General features: G+C 39.1%; 1 protein-coding gene across 3 annotated transcripts in view; it reads right to left on the bottom strand.

The window, feature by feature from the left end:
• Window positions 1–22102, bottom strand: part of ascc3 (activating signal cointegrator 1 complex subunit 3) — a 550255-nt gene that overhangs the window by 171891 nt on the left and 356262 nt on the right. For all 3 annotated transcript variants that reach the window (XM_072553139.1, XM_072553156.1, XM_072553148.1), the window contains exons 22-23: window positions 15583–15737; window positions 1874–1972 (exon numbers count right to left, since the gene is read on the bottom strand). In XM_072553139.1, the coding sequence (XP_072409240.1) occupies window positions 1874–1972; window positions 15583–15737 (254 nt within the window). The remainder of the gene's footprint in view (window positions 1–1873; window positions 1973–15582; window positions 15738–22102) is intronic.

The raw sequence follows: 22102 nt of genomic DNA, 5'->3' as shown, positions 1-22102 counted from the left end.
GATACTATTGGCTTTAGATGTAACAGATATGAGCCCTGACTACACGGATTCGGCGTCACAAGAAATTTCACTAATTGACATGAATAGCCTCGTGATTGGGCAAAACATACATTCTAAGGTCCTCATGGTACTACCACTGGACTGTTAATCCAGAGACAAAGGTAATTCTCTATGGACCTGGGTACGAATCCCAACGCGGCACATGGTGGAAATTGAATTCAATAAATATCTGAAATTTAAGAGTCTAATGATGGCCATCCATTGTGAATTGTTGGAAAGAAAATTCATTTCATTAAAGCCCTTTGGGAATGCAATTGTTATCGTTATCTGGTCTGTCCTATATGTGACTCCAGACCCATAGCAATGTGGTTGACTCTTAACTGCCCTTTGGGCAATAAATGCTGGCCCAGCCATGAATGAATTAAAAAAAGGTAGTAGTGATGTGGCAATCATGCAGCAAGAACTGGCCTTGCTCTGAATGACAGCATTCTGCACCGCCCCCTGTAACTCGGTCTAACCTTTACAGTTGACAGGTAGGTCAGACTGCTAGACCCTATGCTGAAGTACAATCTAAGGCAGAGACATCATGGGCAAGGAGATGAAAAGGAATGATGCAGGTGCATCACAGACAGCAGCAAGTGAGTAGTGAAAGATAAGCATGGCTTGCAATTATGCTCACCATCCTCAGTGATGACCTATTTTACTGTTCAGCTGTTTGGACAATTTTTAACTACTGTTTGTACTTGCATAACATTTTTAAATGTGCTGCACAGAGATTCTTAATGAACTATTTATGACCATCCAAGGCAGATTTTCCTTGTTTATGCTTTAACTTTTCTATCAACAAGGAAACACTGTTCAACATCATCTTATGACCATCTCAAAGTCTCTTTAATATCAAAGTATCCAGAGAAAACTGCCAACTGTGAATTTAAGTGTTGTTTTCTTTTCATCATAAATTGTGCCTTCACATTATTTTCTTGTATACTATGTTGCAGGATTCTTACTTAAGAAGATTATTAGTAAAACCGTTGGGATCAACCAGAAAAAGTAGCAGTGCTACCCAGACAATGGAATCCACATCTTTCATTCAAGCCAAATTGAAAAGGACTGACTGATCTCAATAGAACATAGAACATTACAGCGTAGTACAGGCCCTTCGGCCCTCAATGTTGCACGGCCCGGTCATACTAATCTGAAGCCCATCCCATCTACACTATTCCATGTACGTCCATTTGCCTGTCCAATGATGACTTAAATGCACTTAAACTTGGCGAATCTACTACCGATGCAGGCAAAGCATTCCACACCCTTACTCCTCTCAGAGTAAAGAAACTACCTCTGACATCTGTCTTATACCTATCTCCCCTCACTTTAAAGTTGTGTCCCCTCGTGTTTGCCGTCCCCATACTTGGAAAAAGGCTCTCTCTGACCATCCTATCTAACCCTCTGATTATCTTGTATGTCTCTAATGGTCTTGTATGATTTCAATGCTGAAGAACAAAACATAAATCAACAAGTTTACTGAAGCAACTTTAACTGTTTCCAGGAAAGTTCGAAAGGGCTGATCAATAGGATTAAATAATTGCTCTATGGAACAGTGGGATATTGCAGATAACACATATTTGGAAAACAGAATTGACTTTACAAAGTTATCAAATCATGGTTAAGAGCTTTCAGACATAAGTATAGTGTTTTATGCAGTGAAAATAAAACAACCTTCAATTGTATTCCCAAACAAAAACACGTTTCCTGTAAGAAACGCATTGCAGCAATATGTCAATTCTACTTCACTGTGATAGCCGCCAAAGATACAACTTGGTGGGTGTGGTGAAAATATCATGACTGCATTAGCTATGTGGTTACATCTCACCTGCTTCTTTTGGAGGAGGAAGTATTCAGAGTGATATATGTGGTCATTCACAGGATCTTCCACCCAAATCCACCAAGGTTCACCAACAGATCCGTGAGTCTGAGGGAATAAAGGCAATCAATTAATTTTAGTACTGCAGCACTGTTTAAAGCAGTTTGAAGGAAATGAAGCCAGTGTCAGAGAAAGAAAAATAAGTACATAATACAGTATTGTAAATGCTTGGGATGTGAAATGATAATAGGAAGGGTTGGGGAAACTCAGGGGGTCTTACAGTATCTGTACAGAGAGAAGCAGAGTTAACATATCACGTCCAATGATATTTTGTGAACTTTGCTTCTCCATGGGTGCTGCTGGGCCTGCTGAGCTTCTCTAGTACTTTCAATTTTATTATTATTTTGAACCATTGGATATTACAGCAAAGGAAGAGGCCATCTGGACCAACACATTTGTCCCAGCTCTATCAAATGGCAATCTAGTTCGTCCAATTCTCAGGCTTTATCCTCATATTCCTGAAGTTTTTTTTTTCTTTCAATTTTTATCCAACTCCTTTTAAAAGCTTGTGTCAGACAGTGAAATGCAAATCCTCACTACCTGTGCAAAAACACTTTTTTTCATGTTACCAATGGTTCTTTTGGCCTTCAACTTAAATCTGTGCTCCCTGGTCATTCACCCTTTATCCAGCAGAAAATATTTTTCTTTACTTGTTCATTTAAGCACTTCCTTATTTTAAACAGTTCTATTAAATCTTCTGTTTGACTTCTCTATTGTAAGGAAAACACACCTAAATTCTCCAGTCTCTCCATATAACTGTAATCCTTCATCCCTGGAACTAGTCAAGCGAATATCTTTTGTACCTCTTCACAAGAATAGTTCTTCCTCATGATGCACAGAAATGAAAATGCTACAACTAGTGCTGAGCTAGTGTTTTATAGAAGTTCAATAAAACTTCCTAACTTTAATACTCTGTGGCAAAATATTAACATTTTCGGTAAAAGCCATTTGGGAAATTTATTGATAGTTGGTCCACCAAGTGGTGTATAAATAAGGCAAGCTGGGCGAATAACAACATGCAAATACATGGAACCAAGTTGATCACTGCTTGATAACGTTATTCTGGAATTGACATTTAAAGATGAATGGGAGAATTGGAAAACTTTCTCTCAATGTCAAGATGCTGATTGTTTCATTCTTGCCATTATTTTTCCAATTTTCTTGCTGTTGTCAATACCACACCAAGCAGGGGAAAATTCTGCCCAAAGTATTTATGTATAAAATCAAGCACTCCGTATAATTTTCATAAACAGCTTTCTGCACTTATTCTTCAAGATATTAAGACACCACCAGATACCTCTGCTTTTTCATCCCTTTTAATTTTGTAGCATTTAGCTGGTTCTTGCTGCTCACTCTTCCTCTCAAAATATATCACTCTCACTTTTTGGTGTTGAATTTCAGCTGTCCTGCACCAGACTATGCCACTCAACCTCTCAATGTCCTTCTGAAGTCTACTACTTTCTTTCTAACTGTTCATTATATTTCCAAGTTTTATGTCATCCATAAATTTCCTAATTGCACTGGTATCTCCAAGGTTGCGGCATAGAAAATTTGCTCCCTGTACTGACTCTAGGGAATTGCATACATCTAGTCACCACAGTTTTGGTTCCTATCCCTTAGGTAATTTCATATCAATATTACGATTGTCTGTTTTATTCAGTGGGTTTCAATTTTTCTAAAAAAACTTATTACATGGCACTGATCCAATGCCTTCGCAGGTTCATGTATACACCAACAGTATAACCCTCATTCACCCTTTCCACCACCTTAGTGAAGCACTCAATCGAGTTGCATCATACTTTATCCTTAGAAAATCTGAGCCGGTTATCCTTTATTAGACCATACTTGTCCAAGTAGCTGAGAATTACACTTTGTAAAAGATCCTCTACCTCCAATGTTAAACCAGCCTGTGATTTTCCTCTGTGCTGTTGCAACTTTTCAGAGAACAGGTAAGCAAGATCGTAAAATAGTGAAATACAGTGCAAAGATGTTTCACAGAATTTCTATAGCATGGAAGCAGGCCATTCAGCCCATCAAGTCAACACTGAAAAGCATTCCAACAAATCCCCATAACCCTGCATTTCCCATGACTAATCCACCTAGCACAGTCCTGGATACTATAGGCAATTTAGTATGCCTAATCCACCTAACCTGCACATCTTTGGTCTTTGGGAGGAAATCCATGCAGACATGAGAATGCACAAACTCCACACAGTCACCCAGGGGTGGAATTGAACCTGGGTCGCTGGCAGTGTGAGGCAGCAGTACTAACCACTGAGCCAACCTGCCGCCCACTTTAGTATAAATAATTTTCAAAGTCATGAAAACTCTGAAGTAAGGTTGCAATGGTAGGAACAGAGAATCGAACAAGAAAGTGATAACTGAAGAGTCACCTAGTTGCAGTCAGTGCACGCCACACGCTGGCTGTCGGAGAGTAGTGAGGCTTTTAATAAGATTTTGAGAGTCTACAAAGGTATTACAAAATGAAAGGCTGCAGCTTAGCCTGAAAACAAAACATTTTTCATAATATAATTTACATTTTGTATTACACTATTTTACCACTTTGTTTATCTATTCTCTGAATCGTCACAACAACAGAGGAAAATCACAGGCTAGTTTAACATTGGTGGTGCAGGCGCTTTTACAAAGCGTAATTCGCAGCTATTTGGACAATTCTGGTCGAATAAAGGATAACTGGCTCAGATTTTCTCAGGATAAATCATGATATAACTTGATTTTGTACTGCATTTTGATTAAACAAACAAGGGCAGGACTAATATAATTAGTTAAAAAGGCAAAAACAATGATTTCAGATGCTGGAAACCAGAGTCTAGATTAGAGTGGTGCTGGAAAAGCACAGCAGTTCAGGCAGCATCCGAGGAGCAGGAAAATCGACATTTTGGGCAAAAGTCCTTCATCAGGAATACAGGCAGAGTGCCTGAAGGGTGGAGAGATAAGTGAGAGGAGGGTGGGAGTGGGGAGACAGTAGCATAGTGTACAATAGGTGAGTGGGGGAGGGGATGAAGGTGATAGGTTAGGGGGGAGGGTGGAGTGGACAGGTGGAAAAGAAGATAGGCAGGTAGGACAAGTCATGGGTAATTAGTGGCAGGGCCCTGGGAACTGTTGTAGAATAGAGATACCTAGGGAGTTCAGATACACAATTCTTTGAAATTTGCATCACAAGTAGACAGGGTGGTTAAGGCTGCATTGAGCACACTTGTTTTCATTGTTTAGACCTTTGAGCATTGGAGTTGGGATGTCATGTTGAGGTTGTACAGGCCGTTGATGAGGCCTCTTTTGGAGTATTGTGTACAGCTCTGGTTGCCCTGCTATAAGAAGGATATTATTAAATTGGAGGGGACTCAGAAAAATTTACCAGGATGCCGCCAGGACTAGAGGGCTGGAGTTATAAGAATAGGCTGGGACCTTATTTTCACTGGAAGCTAGGAGGGTGTGGGGTGGCCTTATAGAGGTTTATGAAATCATGACAGACATAGATAATGTGAATAGCTAAGGTCTCTTCTCTAAGGTGGGGGAGTTCAAAACTAGTGGTTGTATTTTAAGGCGAGAAGAGAAAGATTTAAAAAGGACAAGTGACAACATCTTTTCACAGAGATTGGTTCGTGATTGGAATGGACTGCCAGAGGAAATGGTAGATGCAGATACAGTTACAACATTTAAAAGACATTTTGACAAGTATATGAACAGAAAAGATTTGGAGGGATATTGGCCAAATGCAGGCAGGTGGGACTAGTTTAGTTTGGGAACATGGTCAATGTAGACTAGTTAGACCAAAGAGTCTGTTTCTGCACATTATGAATCTATGACTCTATCCTGAAAAAAATGCAATATATTTGTCAAACAAACAGCCCTTTCAAAAAACGATGTCAACACTCCCTAATCATATTATACTTTCTTAGTGCTCTGTTACCACTTTCTTAATAATGGGTTTTGGCATCTTCTTTTCAACTTAGGTCAGGGTAGGTAGCCTATAGTTACCTGTGTTTTCTCTCCATCTTACTTCATGAATAGCAGTACTAAGATTTGTTGCACTCTGGGATATTTGCAGCATTTGGAAAATGATAACTGTTACATCCACTGTTTCTGTAGTCTCCTCTTTCAAGGCTGAGTGGTATCTGAGATCCGTGGTTTTCAGTCCCAGTAATTACATTCATGCTTTGCTGTTAACATTAATTACTTCAACCTCCTGACTCTCATTAAGCTCTTAGATCTAATAATTTTCAAAATAGTTACAGTGAAGACTGAAGCAATGTATTTGTATAATGTTTCTATCATTTCCTTTTTTCTCAGAATATTTCTCGCACATGAGCTTCCACGTATCACTTTTCCTTTCTAGATATTCTTAGAAACCCCTTTAATTTGTTGTTATACGTAGAATTTTATTAGCCTTGGGATGGCAAATGTCCAGTAAAAAAAATTAGCAAGTTGTAAGCTGGAGTGGTGGGCAGCTGATTTAAATATTTCAAGCCTCAATTCAGGGCTTTGTGATTGGGATGCCTGCATTTTGGGATGCTGAAGAAGTCTGCTGCAGCATAGGGACACTGTCAGATTTGTGGAAGAGGTTCTCTGCAGCAGTCCTGGGGATAGTCAGAGCCAATGGCTTCAAGGTCCAAAGAGGGGCCTGTATGCTAGGAAGCTTGCACACTACAGTTTGGGGGTAATTTTTATTTATTCATGAGATGTAGGCATCACTGGTTTGGCCAATAACTATCAGCAATCTTTAATTGCCTTGGAGAAGGTGGCAGTGAGATGCCTTATCGAGGTGCTGCATTTTGGGAGGATGTAGAGACACGCAGATTGTTTTTAGAAAGGGAGCTCCAGGATGTTGACTCAATTCAATATGGAGCAATATTGCTCCAAGTCAGGGCAGTATGTGTCTTGGGAGGGAACTTGCAGATGGAAGTATTCTCATGTATTTGCTGCCCTTGTAGATAGCAGAACTTTCAGGTTTGGAAGATCAAAGGAGTCTTGGTGAGTTGCTACAATGCATCTTGTTGGTGACACATACTTAGGGTACTGTACATTAGTGGTGAAGGAAATGAATGCTGAAGATGGTGGTTAAGGTTCCAATCAAGTAGGCTGTTTTGTTCTGGATGGTGTCAAACTTCAAGTGTTGTTCGGACTGCAACTATCCAGGTTAATGGAATATATTCCATTCTGAAATAGATCTTGTAAACAAGAGGTGAGTGACTCATGGCTGAATGCCTAGTCTCTGACCTACTCATGTGCCCAGAGTACACATTACTGGCCCAGTTCAGTTTCTGATCAATGTTAAATTTCCAGGACATTGGGAGTGGAGGATTCATTGATGGCGATGACATTGAAAATCAAGGGGTGGTAGTTAGATTCTCTGGTCATTGCCTGATGTTTGTATAGCATATATATTACTTTCCACCCATTTGCCCAAGCCTGGACATTTAACAGGTCTTACTGCATAAAGATAGGAAAAATTCAGTATTTGAGGAATTTGAGAATGTGCAATCATCAACATACATCCTTTTTTCTGACCTTAAGATGCAGGGGAGGTCATTGAAGCAATTGAAGATGGCTGGGCCGAAGGAACTCCTGCAGTCAGATCCTAGAGCTGAGACGATTGACCTCCAACAATCATAACCGTTCTCTATTGTACTAGGGATGACTCCCACTAGCAAACAGATTGCCCTCCTTCAACTTATTCCCGTTGATTCAAGCACTTCAGTGTAATACAAAGTAATTTATAATAGCTAGGCAAAAGTGAGGACTGCACATGCTGGAAACTAGAGTTTAGATCAGAGTGGTGCTGGAAAAGCCGGGCAGCATCCGAGGAGCAGGAAAATTGATGAGTGTTTTTGCCCGAAACGTCGATTTTCCTGCTCCTCGGATGCTGCCGGACCTGCTGTGCTTTTCCAGCACCACTCTAATTTAAAATTACACCTATCCTACTTATTCTTAATTCTGGCATACCATTCTTTATCTCTTTTCATTAATTTTCTCTGTGCAACTCTTACAATTCCCCTTTGTCTAATTCTCTGCGACCCATCCTTCTCTCTCACACACACGTACACAGAAACAAATCCAGAAAGGCCAACGTGTATGTCGGATTTACAATAAAAATAAGATACCTGCAAAATAAGGGAACACAAGGGGAAGTGACTAAAAGGCTATTCAAAAATGTGTCTCTTTTCAGAAGAGACTCAAAACTGGAATGACAGAAGGACTTGGGAAAGAAGTTTCAGTTCATGGGGCCAAAGACTAGTTCTAATAGGGCCATTGACCAGCAAAAAAGATTACAGGGTCAAATTTGTAAAGAAAGTTGCAGATGGGTGTAGGAGTTATTGTGTGGTTATAGTAATCTGTGAATAACAGGATGGTAGTACTAATGATTACAGTTAGGGAGAATTCAGCAGTAATTCTATTGTAGTAGAATGTCCAATGACAACGGAGATATCACTGGATATTTGATGATTAACTTTGGGAGGCAGAAAATTTAAATAAAAAAGAAAATTCTAAAGAAGATGCCAAAGCAAAGGAAATTGTGTACATATTGTGTCCATCCTCGGCTCCCCAAATTTGGGTGTGACACTTTATGGAATGGTCCTCTGGTCCACAGCATTGTTTTCCATAACAGAAAAACAAATGAACAAAGAATGTTTGATTCTAGGTTTTATTATTAAGGGGAGGAATATAGAAGTAAATAAGTAATATTAAACATATACAAATCAGTTCTCACATCAATAAGGCTTTTGTATCTCCTGTGTCTTCATTCCTTTTTGATCACCATGGTTACCTCTTTTATTCACATGTGGGCATCATTGGCTCGCCAGCATTTACTGCTGGTCCATAGTTGCCCTTTAGGAGGTGGTAGTGAGCTGCCTTCTTAAACAACTGTAGTCATGGTTACAAATATACTTTATGTTTACCATGTTGTTGTAATTTCCTGTTGTCTCAACCCACATTTTATATTGCTTGATATTTGGTCCTCCTAATATTTGTGGGTGAATTACTAATTGCTATGAGATTTGAGTGATTATTTTACCAATGGTAAATTTACATCGTTCTTCAATCTCTTATCCCCACTGTTCTCATGTAATGTAAAACAATAGAGGGACAAACAGTACAAGAGTTTTACAGAATTGACCATTGATGAAGTTTCTGTTTATTTCTTCTGATCAAATTTAACAATACTTAAATTGAGATTAACAATTTATGAAACCTGTTTTCAAACTGACCTCATCCTGTCAACCTTGAGTAATTGAAAAGAGCACAAAATGTCTTGCATCAGCTGAAATACACCAGTAAGTTCTGTGTTTCAGTTCTTCTTTATTATTTGAGCCCGAAGCAATTCTAAGTCTTTCAAATAGCTTTATTAATCTTGGTTATTCTGTTTCCTGATTGAAGTCAAATCTAACCATTTCCCTGTGCTTTTAAAAATTTCTCTCCCACCAATTTCTAGATGTTGTATTTCCAAAGCTTTTCCACACAGTTCTGAAGAACAGTCGAATTAGACTCAAAATATTAACTCTGCTTCTCTCTCCATATATGCTGCTAGACCTGCTGAGTTGCTACAGCATTTTATCCTTTTGTTTGTTTCTTTTTTATCCCTGAAGACCAGTACAATTGCTTATTACAATGGTCTGTAAATGATTTTTTTGAACAAAGAGCATGCATTGCCACCATTTTGGGTGGAACTTTCCTAGTGCCTGAAATGTGCGGGTAATGTTCAGATTGTGAGGAAATTACGGTGAGAATGAAAAAATAAAACTCTTGTTGGGTTTATTGTCTAGATGAGAATCACACTACTAGGTGACTATTGCATGCTGAGGGAAGTCCATTGTTTTATTCTGTGTTTTTTTTTAAATGAGAAAACAATAGGAATGTTGTTTCAAAAAGCAGTTTTTGAAAGGGTGGCTGCAGTTTTGAAAGACAAGTAACTTGCCAGCCCTGCCAAATACAGTGTAAACAACTGTTTGAACAAGCAGCAATTGCAGTTTGGGTTATAGATGATTTGGAACAGAGAGGGTTTATTGATGCAGCTTTTGCTGGCACCAAGAGTTTGAATGGTCTCTGGATTAGTGACCAGACATCATCCTTTTGCTCTGCCAACAACTATGTGATTGACTTTCAGGTAACTGAACAGCTTGGAGCTGGGAACAAGCTAGAGATAGAGAAGTATTCTGTTCTCCCCCAGCTCAGATGCAATCTCTCTATTTTCTGCAATCAAAACTCATTGTAAACCTGAAAAAAAAGCTTATCTTTCCTGCAAAAGTTCTTGCATGCTGTGACTTTCAACTTAAGTCAGGAACATTTTGTAACTGTTCCAGTCACCTTGCATCTTCCACCAGAGTCAAGGTTAGAGTGGTGCTGGAAAAGCACAGCAGGTCAGGCAGTATCCGAGGAGCAGGAAAATCGATGTTTTGGGCAAAAGCCCAAAGGGCTTTGTCCGAAACATCGATTTTCCTGCTCCTCGGACGCTGCCTGACCTGCTGTGCTTTTCCAGCACCACTCTAATCTAGACTCTGGTTTCCAGCATCTGCAGTCCTCACTTTTGTCGAGTTGCATCTTCCACCAATCAGTGGAAGAAACTGGAGAAAGACTTTGCAGCAATGCACTTGACAGCAGAAAAGTCATAAGGATCACCTCAACATTAGTGTCTGGAGACAAAGATTACCAAACTATCTTTCTAGCTTTCCCCTTGGGTCTACAACTTATTTATCCTGTGAGATTGTGTGTTCTTGAGAGGGTCTGTGCATGAGAGACTGTGTGTGTGCACGCATGAGAGAGTGTGTGAGAGAGAAAGAAGATGAGTATGTGTGTGTAAGAAGGAATTTATAACATGATTAGTGTCTTTTTTATTAGTAACACTATATGCACAGGCTTTACAATTATTTATCTGTAGTTGGTTTAATACTTGTAATAAATAGCGATTCTAGATTCCAAACAGAAACCTGCTGCACGTTTCTATCAATCTGGGTGCAGAAGTCAGGTAAATTAGGGAACTTTGTGAACTTTAAAAAAGCCTTAACTTTTGTGATGACTTGGAATAGCAGGGCTTGGATCTCCAGCATGATGCTGTCATAATGAGTCATAACAAATTACTAACAACTCATCTCAGGTATTGGAGTGACACTCCATTGGATGGTGACAATTCCTAATATGAAAGTCTCAATTTGCCAGCTCACCAAGTTTCTCCAGTCATCCACTTAGGCCAGCATTTCCCAACATCTCAGGGCACATTGCATGGGCAGCAACTACCTGCATCCTTTGTTCACAGATCTTGGCATTAAAAATGCATCAACCTCACCACATCATTACCACACATCCCTTATAATAGTTCACCACTTCAAGCTCACCAACACCTTACATTACAATTCCATAGCCAGGTGACAGTGCATGCAGGGACTGGATCCCATCTCACATGTAAGAGTAGGGGTCCCGGCTCTTAGCTTGGATGCTTGCTGGTCACTCAGCTTAAATTCACACTCTGTCTTGCTCTGACTTTTACCGCACACACAAAGCCAGGCAGCACGTCATGTTTGCTAGCGACAAATGGTCAAGGAAGTGGACTTGTTTTTGCATGGCCCCGTGCAATGAAAGTGTCATACCTATATCAAGTTCCAGCAGCTTAAATGGCAAACAGAATAAGCTCCAACTAAATTGGCATAACTCAATGTCTGAGGGAAAAAAATGCTCAGTCAAGTCAAGGGATTATTGTCATTTAGGGGTCCTGCCAGTCAGTTCAAGGGCATTGTCTGATATCTGTCTGTGGGTTTAGTTTGGCAGCCACTAGGGCCATTTAGGTTCAGGGGTTCCACCATTATAGTCTGAGACTAGGCGATGGGAAAAAGTGAGGAGTGCAGATGCTGGAGACCAGAGTTGAAAAATGTGGCGCTGGAAAAACACAGCAGGCCAGGCAGCATTCGAGGAGCAGGAGAATCGATGTTTCGGGCATAAGCCCTTCTTCAGGAGACTAGGCGATGGCCTGTCTTGCAGGTCTCATGCAAGCAGTCCAGAAATTCACAGTAAGACAGTTTAGAAACCTTGTCATTCATCAGTCAGGACTGATTTTCCAAGTCAGTTGGAGAGTGTATTGTAAAGGGTTAGTCCTGGCTTGTAGCATTTGATCTCTTTCACAGCTGGGCTTTAAATATGGCACCGGCACCAGAAATCTCAGAAGGTCTCAGCAGTGGCAAGCACTTTGCTACTAGTGAGCCAAAGACAACGTGAGATAGCAACTTGCTGCATGTATAATGAGGTTGGCAGTTGAGAATTTTATGAGATAACTTGCGAGAGCTGGCAGAGAAAGCACTGCACAAGAAAATCCCCCAAATTAGCTGATTGAGAAAATTCAGCCTCTGGGTTCTTCCACAATACACTCCTATTGCAAAAATACAAATTATATTATAGTTTTTCCAGTTTATTTCGAGCTGGGACATTTCTGCAACAATGCACCATTCCAAGTGACATTCATAATATTAATACTATTTTAGCACTCCCAGTGCTAGCCTGTGACATATAATGCAGTAACGAAGCCTACAGGCAGAAATGACCTGAAGGGAGGAGCATGGCTGGAAAGAAGCAACATTGAACAAGAAAAACACTCTAGTACATGACAAATCCTGTGCTACCTTATCCTTAAAAGTTATCTGGTATCAGTGCTTAACACAACATTATGTTAAACCTTTTCTAACTTACAACTTTATTGAATGGGTGAAAGGGATCAGCGGTTTATGACTCAAAAGTGAGCACTTGAAATGATGTTAATTGTGAATTTTTGAAGGTGTTAACTGTAATCACCTATACGTTGAAGAGGTGCTATCGGCTACTGACCTTATTTTCAAATGCAGGAATTTCTGATTTGGAGACTGGATTTTTTTTTTGTAAAAACTTTTTCCTTTAAATTTAGTTTTGATGACCTGTTTTAACTACAAATCTTAATTCATCAGTACAGCTGCATGTGCACAATATGCAAATTTTTCTTTCATGGTGGAGTTCACAAGTTTAATTGTGTATATTCTGAACACAAATAAACGATAGATGGTTACACCATTCCCTTCTTCATCCAGTAGTTACTTACATTGCAGGTACCCAAATAAAACCCTGAACAGAGAGGTAACTTTTCAATTTTGCATAACATTACACACCTATCCTCTGACAAAAGTCATGATTCTAACTCAGTGCTCTGGGGTTACACTGTTACAGGAAGTATGATTTCAGGTTATCTAGGAAATACCAAACCTAAAAGTGAGCTCTATCTCCATAAAGAGAAAGAAAACTTTCACATTTAGTCAGCAACCAGATCAAGAGCAGCATCCACCTCAAAGCTCTCAAACTTTCACTACAATTCTGCAGTTATATGAAACTGACTGCTCTCGTGCTTGAATCTGTGGAATATGATGATCTATGGGCAGAACTGAATATTATTGACTCTGCCTTCTTGAGATTTACATTGCGATTACTCACAAATGAGCTTCCAGCATAAATTCTGATTTCCTCCCATTTAACTTTTAATATTAATTAAATGGTTCTGACTTCTCCAACATTAAACTATTAAAGCCCTTGAGGTCTAATTATTTATTTAGGGTAGTTTTTAGACATGGTTCACACTGTGATACAATGCACCCATCACAAAATCCAAGTAGTACGAGACTAGCTAAGTTATTATCATATGACCCAAAGATCTTGCCTTGTTACACTGTCAATTCCATAAGGACATAAACCTAAACATAGCTGCACGCATTAAAAGTTACTAAACACTCAAACAGGGAACTGTGGAAGATAAAATAAATACAACTTTAATGCACCAGTAAACATTAAGACAAGTATTTATCTGTTAGAAGTGGCCCAGCAGTCTACCAATCGTCTTTTATAGCATAGTGAAATTAAAGATAAATTATGCAAGAGCCTGGTGCTTAACTTAAAGCTCCATTAATAATAAGCCTGGGTGTGAAAATCAAAATAATAGTGCTGAAAGTCTGATTTCCGATTTATGGCCTAATTTTGCAAATTTGCTATTTCAATTGTCAATTGAAAATCATGTCAAAGTTCTTTATCTAAATGCACATAGACCATATGGAAAATGCTTCTGTTCCAAAAAATAAAGTGACATTTATCACATGAAACACTTTATTATATTTTGACGACTTATTTCTATCAAGTATTTCACGACACCTCCTCAAACAGTGGAAAAGCAGCAATGATTTTTAACATGTAAGCAACATATCCCGAAAATATAAAACAGTTCTTTTCTAAGGGAGCACTTTGGATGAATACCCAGTGGAATTTTATGCATCATAATACTATTGTACACAAATGAGTCAAAAATGAGTGTAGCACTGAATTCACGGTAACATTTCTGAAATCTCAACTGTGTTTTAAATTGCTTATTAAGGCATAGGAAAAGCAAACTAGTTCAGGTTAAATTGCATTAATTTCTGTTGAGGTGCAAATAGCACCCCTATAACTGATCTACAGAGTGTCATAAGGTCTATCACAAAGTTAATGTTTACACACTGCTACAGTTTTAACTGTTGCTTGAGTTCAAGGGAACTGACCCCCATGCTGGATTTACAAAAATTAAGCACACCTTTTAATAGTGTTCAAATTTTAAACTTTTTAGGTTTTTATGCCAGAAATTATTTTTTAAAAAAGCATGTACACGTTGTAGACTACATAGTTTCAAAGGAAGGATAAACCAAATACATGTGTAATTATTTAAATCTCTATATATCTTTCAGAAAGGAGGAACAGGGAACTAAGGCATATTAGCTTGACGTCAGATGTTTTAAAAAAGTGAATCTAATTTTAAGGAAGCTTTAATAATGTGCTGCGAAAGTCATAGTAAAATCAGATATAGTCAATATGGTCTCATGAAAGAGAAATTATGCTTGACAAATTTATGAAAAATTTTGAGGATGGTACTTCTTGGGTAGGTAAAACAGAGCCAATAGATGCAATATGTGGATTTCCAAAAGACATTTGATAAAGTGCCACAAAAAATGTTCATTTCTCAGGTAAAGGCTGCTGAATTTGGGAATAATACATTAATTCGGATAGAGAATTGGTTAAAAGACAGGAAACAGAGAACAGGGATAAACTGTATATTTTGCAGGTTCGCCGGCTGTGACACCTATTATTCAATGAAACCTTTGTCGAGCCTTCTTAATTCCCCATTTGACTTATGTCTGATCTCCTTTTCAAAGTCATTTGGGCTTTTTGTTATCTTGCATGTACAATATTAAATACAAGTTGCTGTTATCAAGAACAAAGTATTTTTTCCTTTCAGACTAAATGCCTCAGCTCCCTCTAGCTGTGAGATTAATAAAAGTGAGTAATTGACAAGAGCATAATGCGTACAAAAACTTACCCTGTCCACTCAAAGAAAGCCATCACCTAATTAAAACTTCAAAAATGAGGAAATATGAATAAAAGTAGTTCAAAGCAGAAGCTTCTACTTTATGGCTTAACAGTACATTCAAACGTGTGGCTCCAAATTCACAGTATGTACCTCCATTATTTTGCAATCTTTCTTTTACAAATCCCTATCTAAAAACAACTTTTTCTTAAGTATATGCAAATATTGCAGATAACTAAATGTGAGCTGTAATAATCAGTTATGACACCTTTGCATGTCTTGCCATCATCATGGATTTTATATTTACCTGATCATGCCATTTGAAGTCAGGAGTAATGGTCAGTCGGACCCGAAGGACAGTGCGTGTGATAGGCTGGATGCTCGCTTCCAGAGCTACAGAAGGAATTTCATGAACACATTGCTTCACCTTTAAACCAATATTCACATGATGTAACATGTGGCCTAGACAATAAAATAAAATTTGGAAAAACAAATGTATACAATTCAACAAACAATAGACAGATGTCTACAATCAAATGGAAATAACTTTCTTTGCAAATTAAATTTTCCTATGGTCTGCCTTCTAATATTATTTAGCAAACTGTTTTTTCAAATGTGGCTTATTCCTGGTCATATTTAAAAATAGTAAGTCTGCCACCTCAGTCGATATGCATAAAAAAAATTGAATAGGTCTCCTTCTAAAGACAAAACAATTTCTTCCTGCTCAAGACAACTCTTATTCTGAAATTTTCATATAAATTCTTGGACCATAAAGTATTTGCTTAGCTGGAGGGTTGGAGACAAATAAATCCAGCCTTAATATACTTCCATTAAAAATAAACAAACTACTACTTGTAAAAATGGAGGCAAATAGACACATACCACTGCAAAAATAAACTCAGGCATGAAGCTAAAAGCATCTGGTATTCACTAAAACCTCATTGTTTTGAAGTGTCCATGTATTTCTCAATCATATTAGACACATGTTCACATACTTCCTAGACCGCCAACAGATTTAAGGCTTTATCAAGTTCTCAGCTTGCACACTGTGGCCCTAAAACAAACACTATCATAATAGTGTTTATAATATAAAAACTAAATTTCATATCTTCAAATTTTGTGTTCCTCTTTATCACTCTTATTTCAATTAGCATTTTAAAACTATTTTAACCACATTTTAGATTTAAATTTATTCGAAATTAAAACGTTAGTGAGTAACTTAGGGGCGGCACAATGATTCAATAGTTAACACTGCTGCCTCACTGCACCGGGCCTGATTCCAGCCTTGGGTGACTGTCTGTGAGGGATTTGCACATTCTCCCAGTGTCTGTGTAGATTTCCTCTGGATGGCTCCAGTTTCCTCCCACAGTCCAAAGATGCACAGGTTAGGTGGATTGGCAATGCAAAATTTCCCATACTGTCAAGGGATATGCAAGCTAGGTGGGTTAGCCAGGGAAATGCAGGGTTACAGGGATGGGGTGGGTCTGCTCTTTGGACAATCGTTGTAGACTCGATGGGCTGAAAGCCTTGCTCCTACGTTGTAGGACTTCTATGAAATTCCAGCAAATTTACCCTTATTTGTCCTTTTCCTGCCTCTGGTAACCATCACGTGTCTTCAAGGTAGGAACACTCACCAATGTTGAGTTTTCTGCTTGTGAACATCTTTGTTAGCTAAGATTACCTTGATGGTGAAAATCATTGGGGAGGCTCTGGTGTAGTGGTAACGTCATTAGACCATTAATCCAGAATCTCGGGACAATGTTCTGGTAAAATGGTTTGGAACGTCATCATGGCAAAGGGTGAAATATGAATTCAACAAAAAAAATCTAAAATTAATAGCTAATGTAATGGCAACTACGTAACCACAGACGCTTGTCATAAAACCCACTTGGCACATTAATATCATTTAGGGGAGGAAATCTGGTGTCCTTAAAATGTTCTGGTCCACTCTTGATCCAAATCCACTGAGATGTGGTTTACTCTTTGGTAATTGGGGATGTATAATAAATGATGGCCTAACCAGAGACAGCCACATCCTGCAAATGAATGATTTAAAAAAAAAGCATGGAAATTTTTTTTCACAAAACACTGGCTATCTTGAATTATGTATGATCCTGTGCACCACAATTCAAATGTCATGGTCTTGGAAAGGTTAAAGAAGAGGTTTGCAGGACATTGCCAAGGATTTAGGACTGCTGTTATGTGGAGAGATTGGAGAAACCAAGAATTTTAATGAAAGGTCAAACAGAGGTATTCAAGATTAGTTTCAACATCTGGGTCAGAATAGCCAGAATTCATAGATTGAAATTAATTGTCATGTGAGTCAGAGAGTAGAGAGGATGTTTTATCTTACACAGAAGATTCTTCAAGTCTAAAATCCATACAAACACAGAACTAGGGTAGGTTATGTGGGCTCCTTTATCCTCGTCTTTTATTTAACAAGGTCATGGTTAATCTGATAGTGGCCACAAATCCACATTCTTACCTATCACCAATAACCATCAACTTCCTTGTTAGTCAAGAACCCTATTTACTTCTGCCGTAAAAGTATTTAATAATGCTGCTTCCAATATACTCCGAAGAGAGCTCCAAAGACACTCAACCCTCAAAGAAAACCTAATTTCTGTCTTAAATAGAGACCCTTACTTTTAAATTCTGTGCCCATGGTTCTAGTCTCTCCCACAATGGGAAACATGCTTTAAGTATCCAAACCATCCAGTCCCTTCAGAATTTTACGTATTTCAATAAAATCTCTTTATTTTGCCACTATTTGCTGCCCAATCACTAAATGACCTTGAATGGAGTGATTTGCTGGGGCCTATCAAGTAGCAATTAAGAGTGAATTGCATCACTGCAAATTTGGACTCTTTTGCAGTCAAGGCTGGGTAAGGATAGCAGATTTTCTTCCCTGAAGGACATCAGTGAACAAGACGATATTTTCAGAAACAGATGATGGCTTCATGGTCACCATTACAGAGGATGACTTTCATTTCCAGATTTTTTCAGTTGAGTTTAAATTCCACCAGCTGATGTGGTGGGTTTTGGACTCTTCCCAACAGCATTAGCCTGGGCCTGAGTGTGACTAGTTTAGTGACATTACTGCTAGACCACCAGTCTCGTCTGACCTGAAATGGTGGATGTAGAGTTCACAGGAAATTTTGAAAGATAATTCAAACTGAAATCAAAAACTGAACAATTCTCAATGTTATGAGAAAAAAAAACTATGTGTGGGATTAAGTTGTAACAATCCTTCACAAGACAAATAACCTCTCCCTGAGTTGCAAAAACTCCATGCTTCCAGCTAACAATAACATTCCTACACATATCAAAAGTTGTGTCTTTTAACTCTCTTTTTGCACTTTATATCATACACCAGTCAATAGTGTTGTGAAAGAAACCACAAAAAAAACCTGCAGTCAAATGAATAATCCATCTGCCTTGTTGTGTCATTGTCATTAAATATGTTTACACATTAGAATTAGAATATATCATGTGCAATCAAATACAGAGGTACATGAGTACAGTGAAAATTGTATCATGTTGCCATTCCCAATGCCATCTTAGGTACAAAGATATCTCGGGACAAAATCTTAGGTACAAAGTAGAACATAGAACATAGAACAATACAGCACAGAACAGGCCCTTCGGCCCACGATGTTGTGCCGACCTTCTATCCTAGATTAAGCACCCATCCATGTACCTATCCAAATGCCGCTTAAAGGTCGCCAATGAATCTGACTCTACCACTCCCACGGGCAGCGCATTCCATGCCCCCACCACTCTCTGGGTAAAGAACCCACCCCTGACATCTCCCCTATACCTTCCACCCTTCACCTTAAATTTATGTCCCCTTGTAACACTCTGTTGTACCCGGGGAAAAAGTTTCTGACTGTCTACTCTATCTATTCCTCTGATCATCTTATAAACCTCTATCAAGTCACCCCTCATCCTTCGCCGTTCCAACGAGAAAAGGCCGAGAACTCTCAACCTATCCTCGTACGACCTACTCTCCATTCCAGGCAACATCCTGGTAAATCTTCTCTGCACCCTCTCCAAAGCTTCCACATCTTTCCTAAAGTGAGGCGACCAGAACTGCACACAGTACTCCAAATGTGGCCTAACCAAAGTCCTGTACAGCTGCAACATCACCTCACGACTCTTGAATTCAATCCCTCTGCTAATGAACGATAATACTCCATAGGCCTTCTTACAAACTCTATCCACCTGAGTGGCAACCTTCAAAGATCTATATACATAGACCCCAAGATCCCTCTGTTCCTCCACCTGACCAAGAACCCTACCATTAACCCTGTATTCCGCATTCTTATTTGTTCCTCCAAAATGGACAACCTCACACTTGGCAGGGTTGAACTCCATCTGCCACTCCTCAGCCCAGCTCTGCATCATATCTAAGTCCCTCTGCAGGCGACAACAGCCCTCCTCGCTGTCCACAACTCCACCTATCTTAGAAATAATGAAACAAAGTTAGAAATTAAACGTTTCAGTCCTTCTGAAGGAACAAAATTAAAATTTCAACAGCCTTTTTTGAGTGGTTAGCCATACTGGGTTAATATGTAATATATATTCAAATCTAACTCCAAAAGCAACATTGAGTATTCAATGCATCTTATTCATTTCTCAAATCAGTAAAGAACAATTACTTCAACTTACAACAACCTGAAACTTTGCATAAAACTGTACCTGACATCATAAATTTTGTTTGTGATGTTAGACTTATATGCTCCACCAAGCCCAATTAACTCAAAATGGCATGGCAGTCTGGCAACCTAATTGCACTTAACTGCAATTAAAAACAAATTCTAATTCTGCAAGCAAACAAAACCTTATCTACAGAATTACATAAAAATTATGACTAGGGATATGTTGAAAAACAATGCAACCAAAGGCACTAAGTATCAACTAATTATATCAAATCATCAAGTAGTGTTTTTGTGTGTCTGTGTACCTGTGTTGGAAAACAGGCCATTAGACTTTCACATTCTCAAATGTAAAAAGAGATTTCTTTTATATTCAATTTGAGCTGTTTATAAAGTTTGAATTTTCACCTTGTAATTCAGCTGACACCTAATAAATTCTGAGCTTTAGCAAAACCATTTACCATTTTTATAACCATAAACTTACCAATTGCTGTAAAGATACCAGTTTGTTACACACAAATTACACAACCTGCCTTGTTGTGTCACTGTGTGTCGGCAAGGCACTTATAAAAAACAGCACTTCAGTGATGCAGCATCATGGGACAGGGAAAGAAAGTATCATTGAAAAGAGTTTTGCTGTGGTCTATATATAACAGACTTTTACATTATTTGTGAAACACATAAAGAGATACTTTGGAACAGCTTCTTCATTTCTTCACACACAGTTTGCTTCCCCATTGAAATATACTCTCCCTGTCCTTTGAGCTGGCCTTTCCTTTTATGTACAGATATCTTATACCAACACATCCATGGCAGGTAGGACTTTAAGTTGGCCTTCTGGTAGGGACACTGCCACTGTGCCACAACAGCCTCAAACTATCTGTTCAGATTAACTAGGTCACAGAGACCAGGTTGGACTTGCACCCAGGCTTAAAGCCACTACCACTGTACTACAAGAGCCCTTCAATTGTGGGGTTTAGATATTTTCTTTCTCTTTATATCCAGAACTGTTCATACACACAACTGAACGATTGTTTCTTTTTCCCATCACCAAACTGCCCATGGTATTTTTTCATCTATTGACCACTTTAGATGTTTTCTAATTAACCCAATACATTCCTAATATTTGTTTGTTGTGTAACCTTCAATACTACAGTTAGCATTCCATTAACAATGACTTAATCTAGTAGTTGCAGGGATATGGTGGAGTGTGGGAAGCAAGAGAGGAAATTGCAGTACCGTTGGCAATGATCTTCTCGTCTTCACTGGCAACTGGGGTGGTACCAGGGGACTGGAGAGTAGCGAATGTTGTGCCCCTGTTCAAAAAAGGGAATAGGGATAACCCCGGGAATTACAGGCCAGTTAGTCTTACTTCTGTGGCAGGCAAAGTAATGGAAAGGGTACTGAGGGATAGGATTTACGAGTATCTGGAAAGACACTGCTTGATTAGGGACAGCCAGCACGGATTTGTGAAGGGTAGGTCTTGCCTTACAAGTCTTATTGAATTCTTCGAGGAGGTGACCAAGCATGTGGATGAGGGTAGAGCAGTGGATGTCGTGTACATGGATTTTAGTAAGGCATTTGATAAGGTTCCCCATGGTAGGCTTATGCGGAAAGTCAGGAGGCATGGGATAGAGGGAAATTTGGCCAATTGGATAGAAAACTGGCTAACCGGTAGAAGTCAGAGAGTGGTGATAGATGGTAAATATTCAGCATGGAGTCCAGTTACAAGTGGAGTTCCGCAGGGATCAGTTCTGGGTCCTCTGCTGTTTGTAATTTTTATTAATGACTTAGAGGAGGGAGTCGAAGGGTGGGTCAGTAAATTTGCAGATGATACAAAGATAGGTGGAGTTGTGGACAGTGAGGAGGGCTGTTGTCGGCTGCAGAGGGACTTAGATAGGATGCAGAGCTGGGCTGAGGAGTGGCAGATGGAGTTCAAGTGTGAGGTTGTCCATTTTGGAAGAACAAATAAGAATGCGGAATACAGGGTTAATGGTAGGGTTCTTGGTCAGGTGGAGGAACAGAGGGATCTTGGGGTCTATGTACATAGATCTTTGAAGGTTGCCACTCAGGTGGATAGAGTTTGTAAGAAGGCCTATGGAGTATTATCGTTCATTAGCAGAGGGATTGAATTCAAGAGTCGTGAGGTGATGTTGCAGCTGTACAGGA

Source organism: Chiloscyllium punctatum, chromosome 3 (assembly GCF_047496795.1).
Source record: "Chiloscyllium punctatum isolate Juve2018m chromosome 3, sChiPun1.3, whole genome shotgun sequence".
In the NCBI taxonomy this organism is placed as follows: domain Eukaryota; kingdom Metazoa; phylum Chordata; class Chondrichthyes; order Orectolobiformes; family Hemiscylliidae; genus Chiloscyllium; species Chiloscyllium punctatum.
Note: the sequence above shows the minus strand (reverse complement) of the source record. Positions and strands in the feature narration are given on the sequence as shown.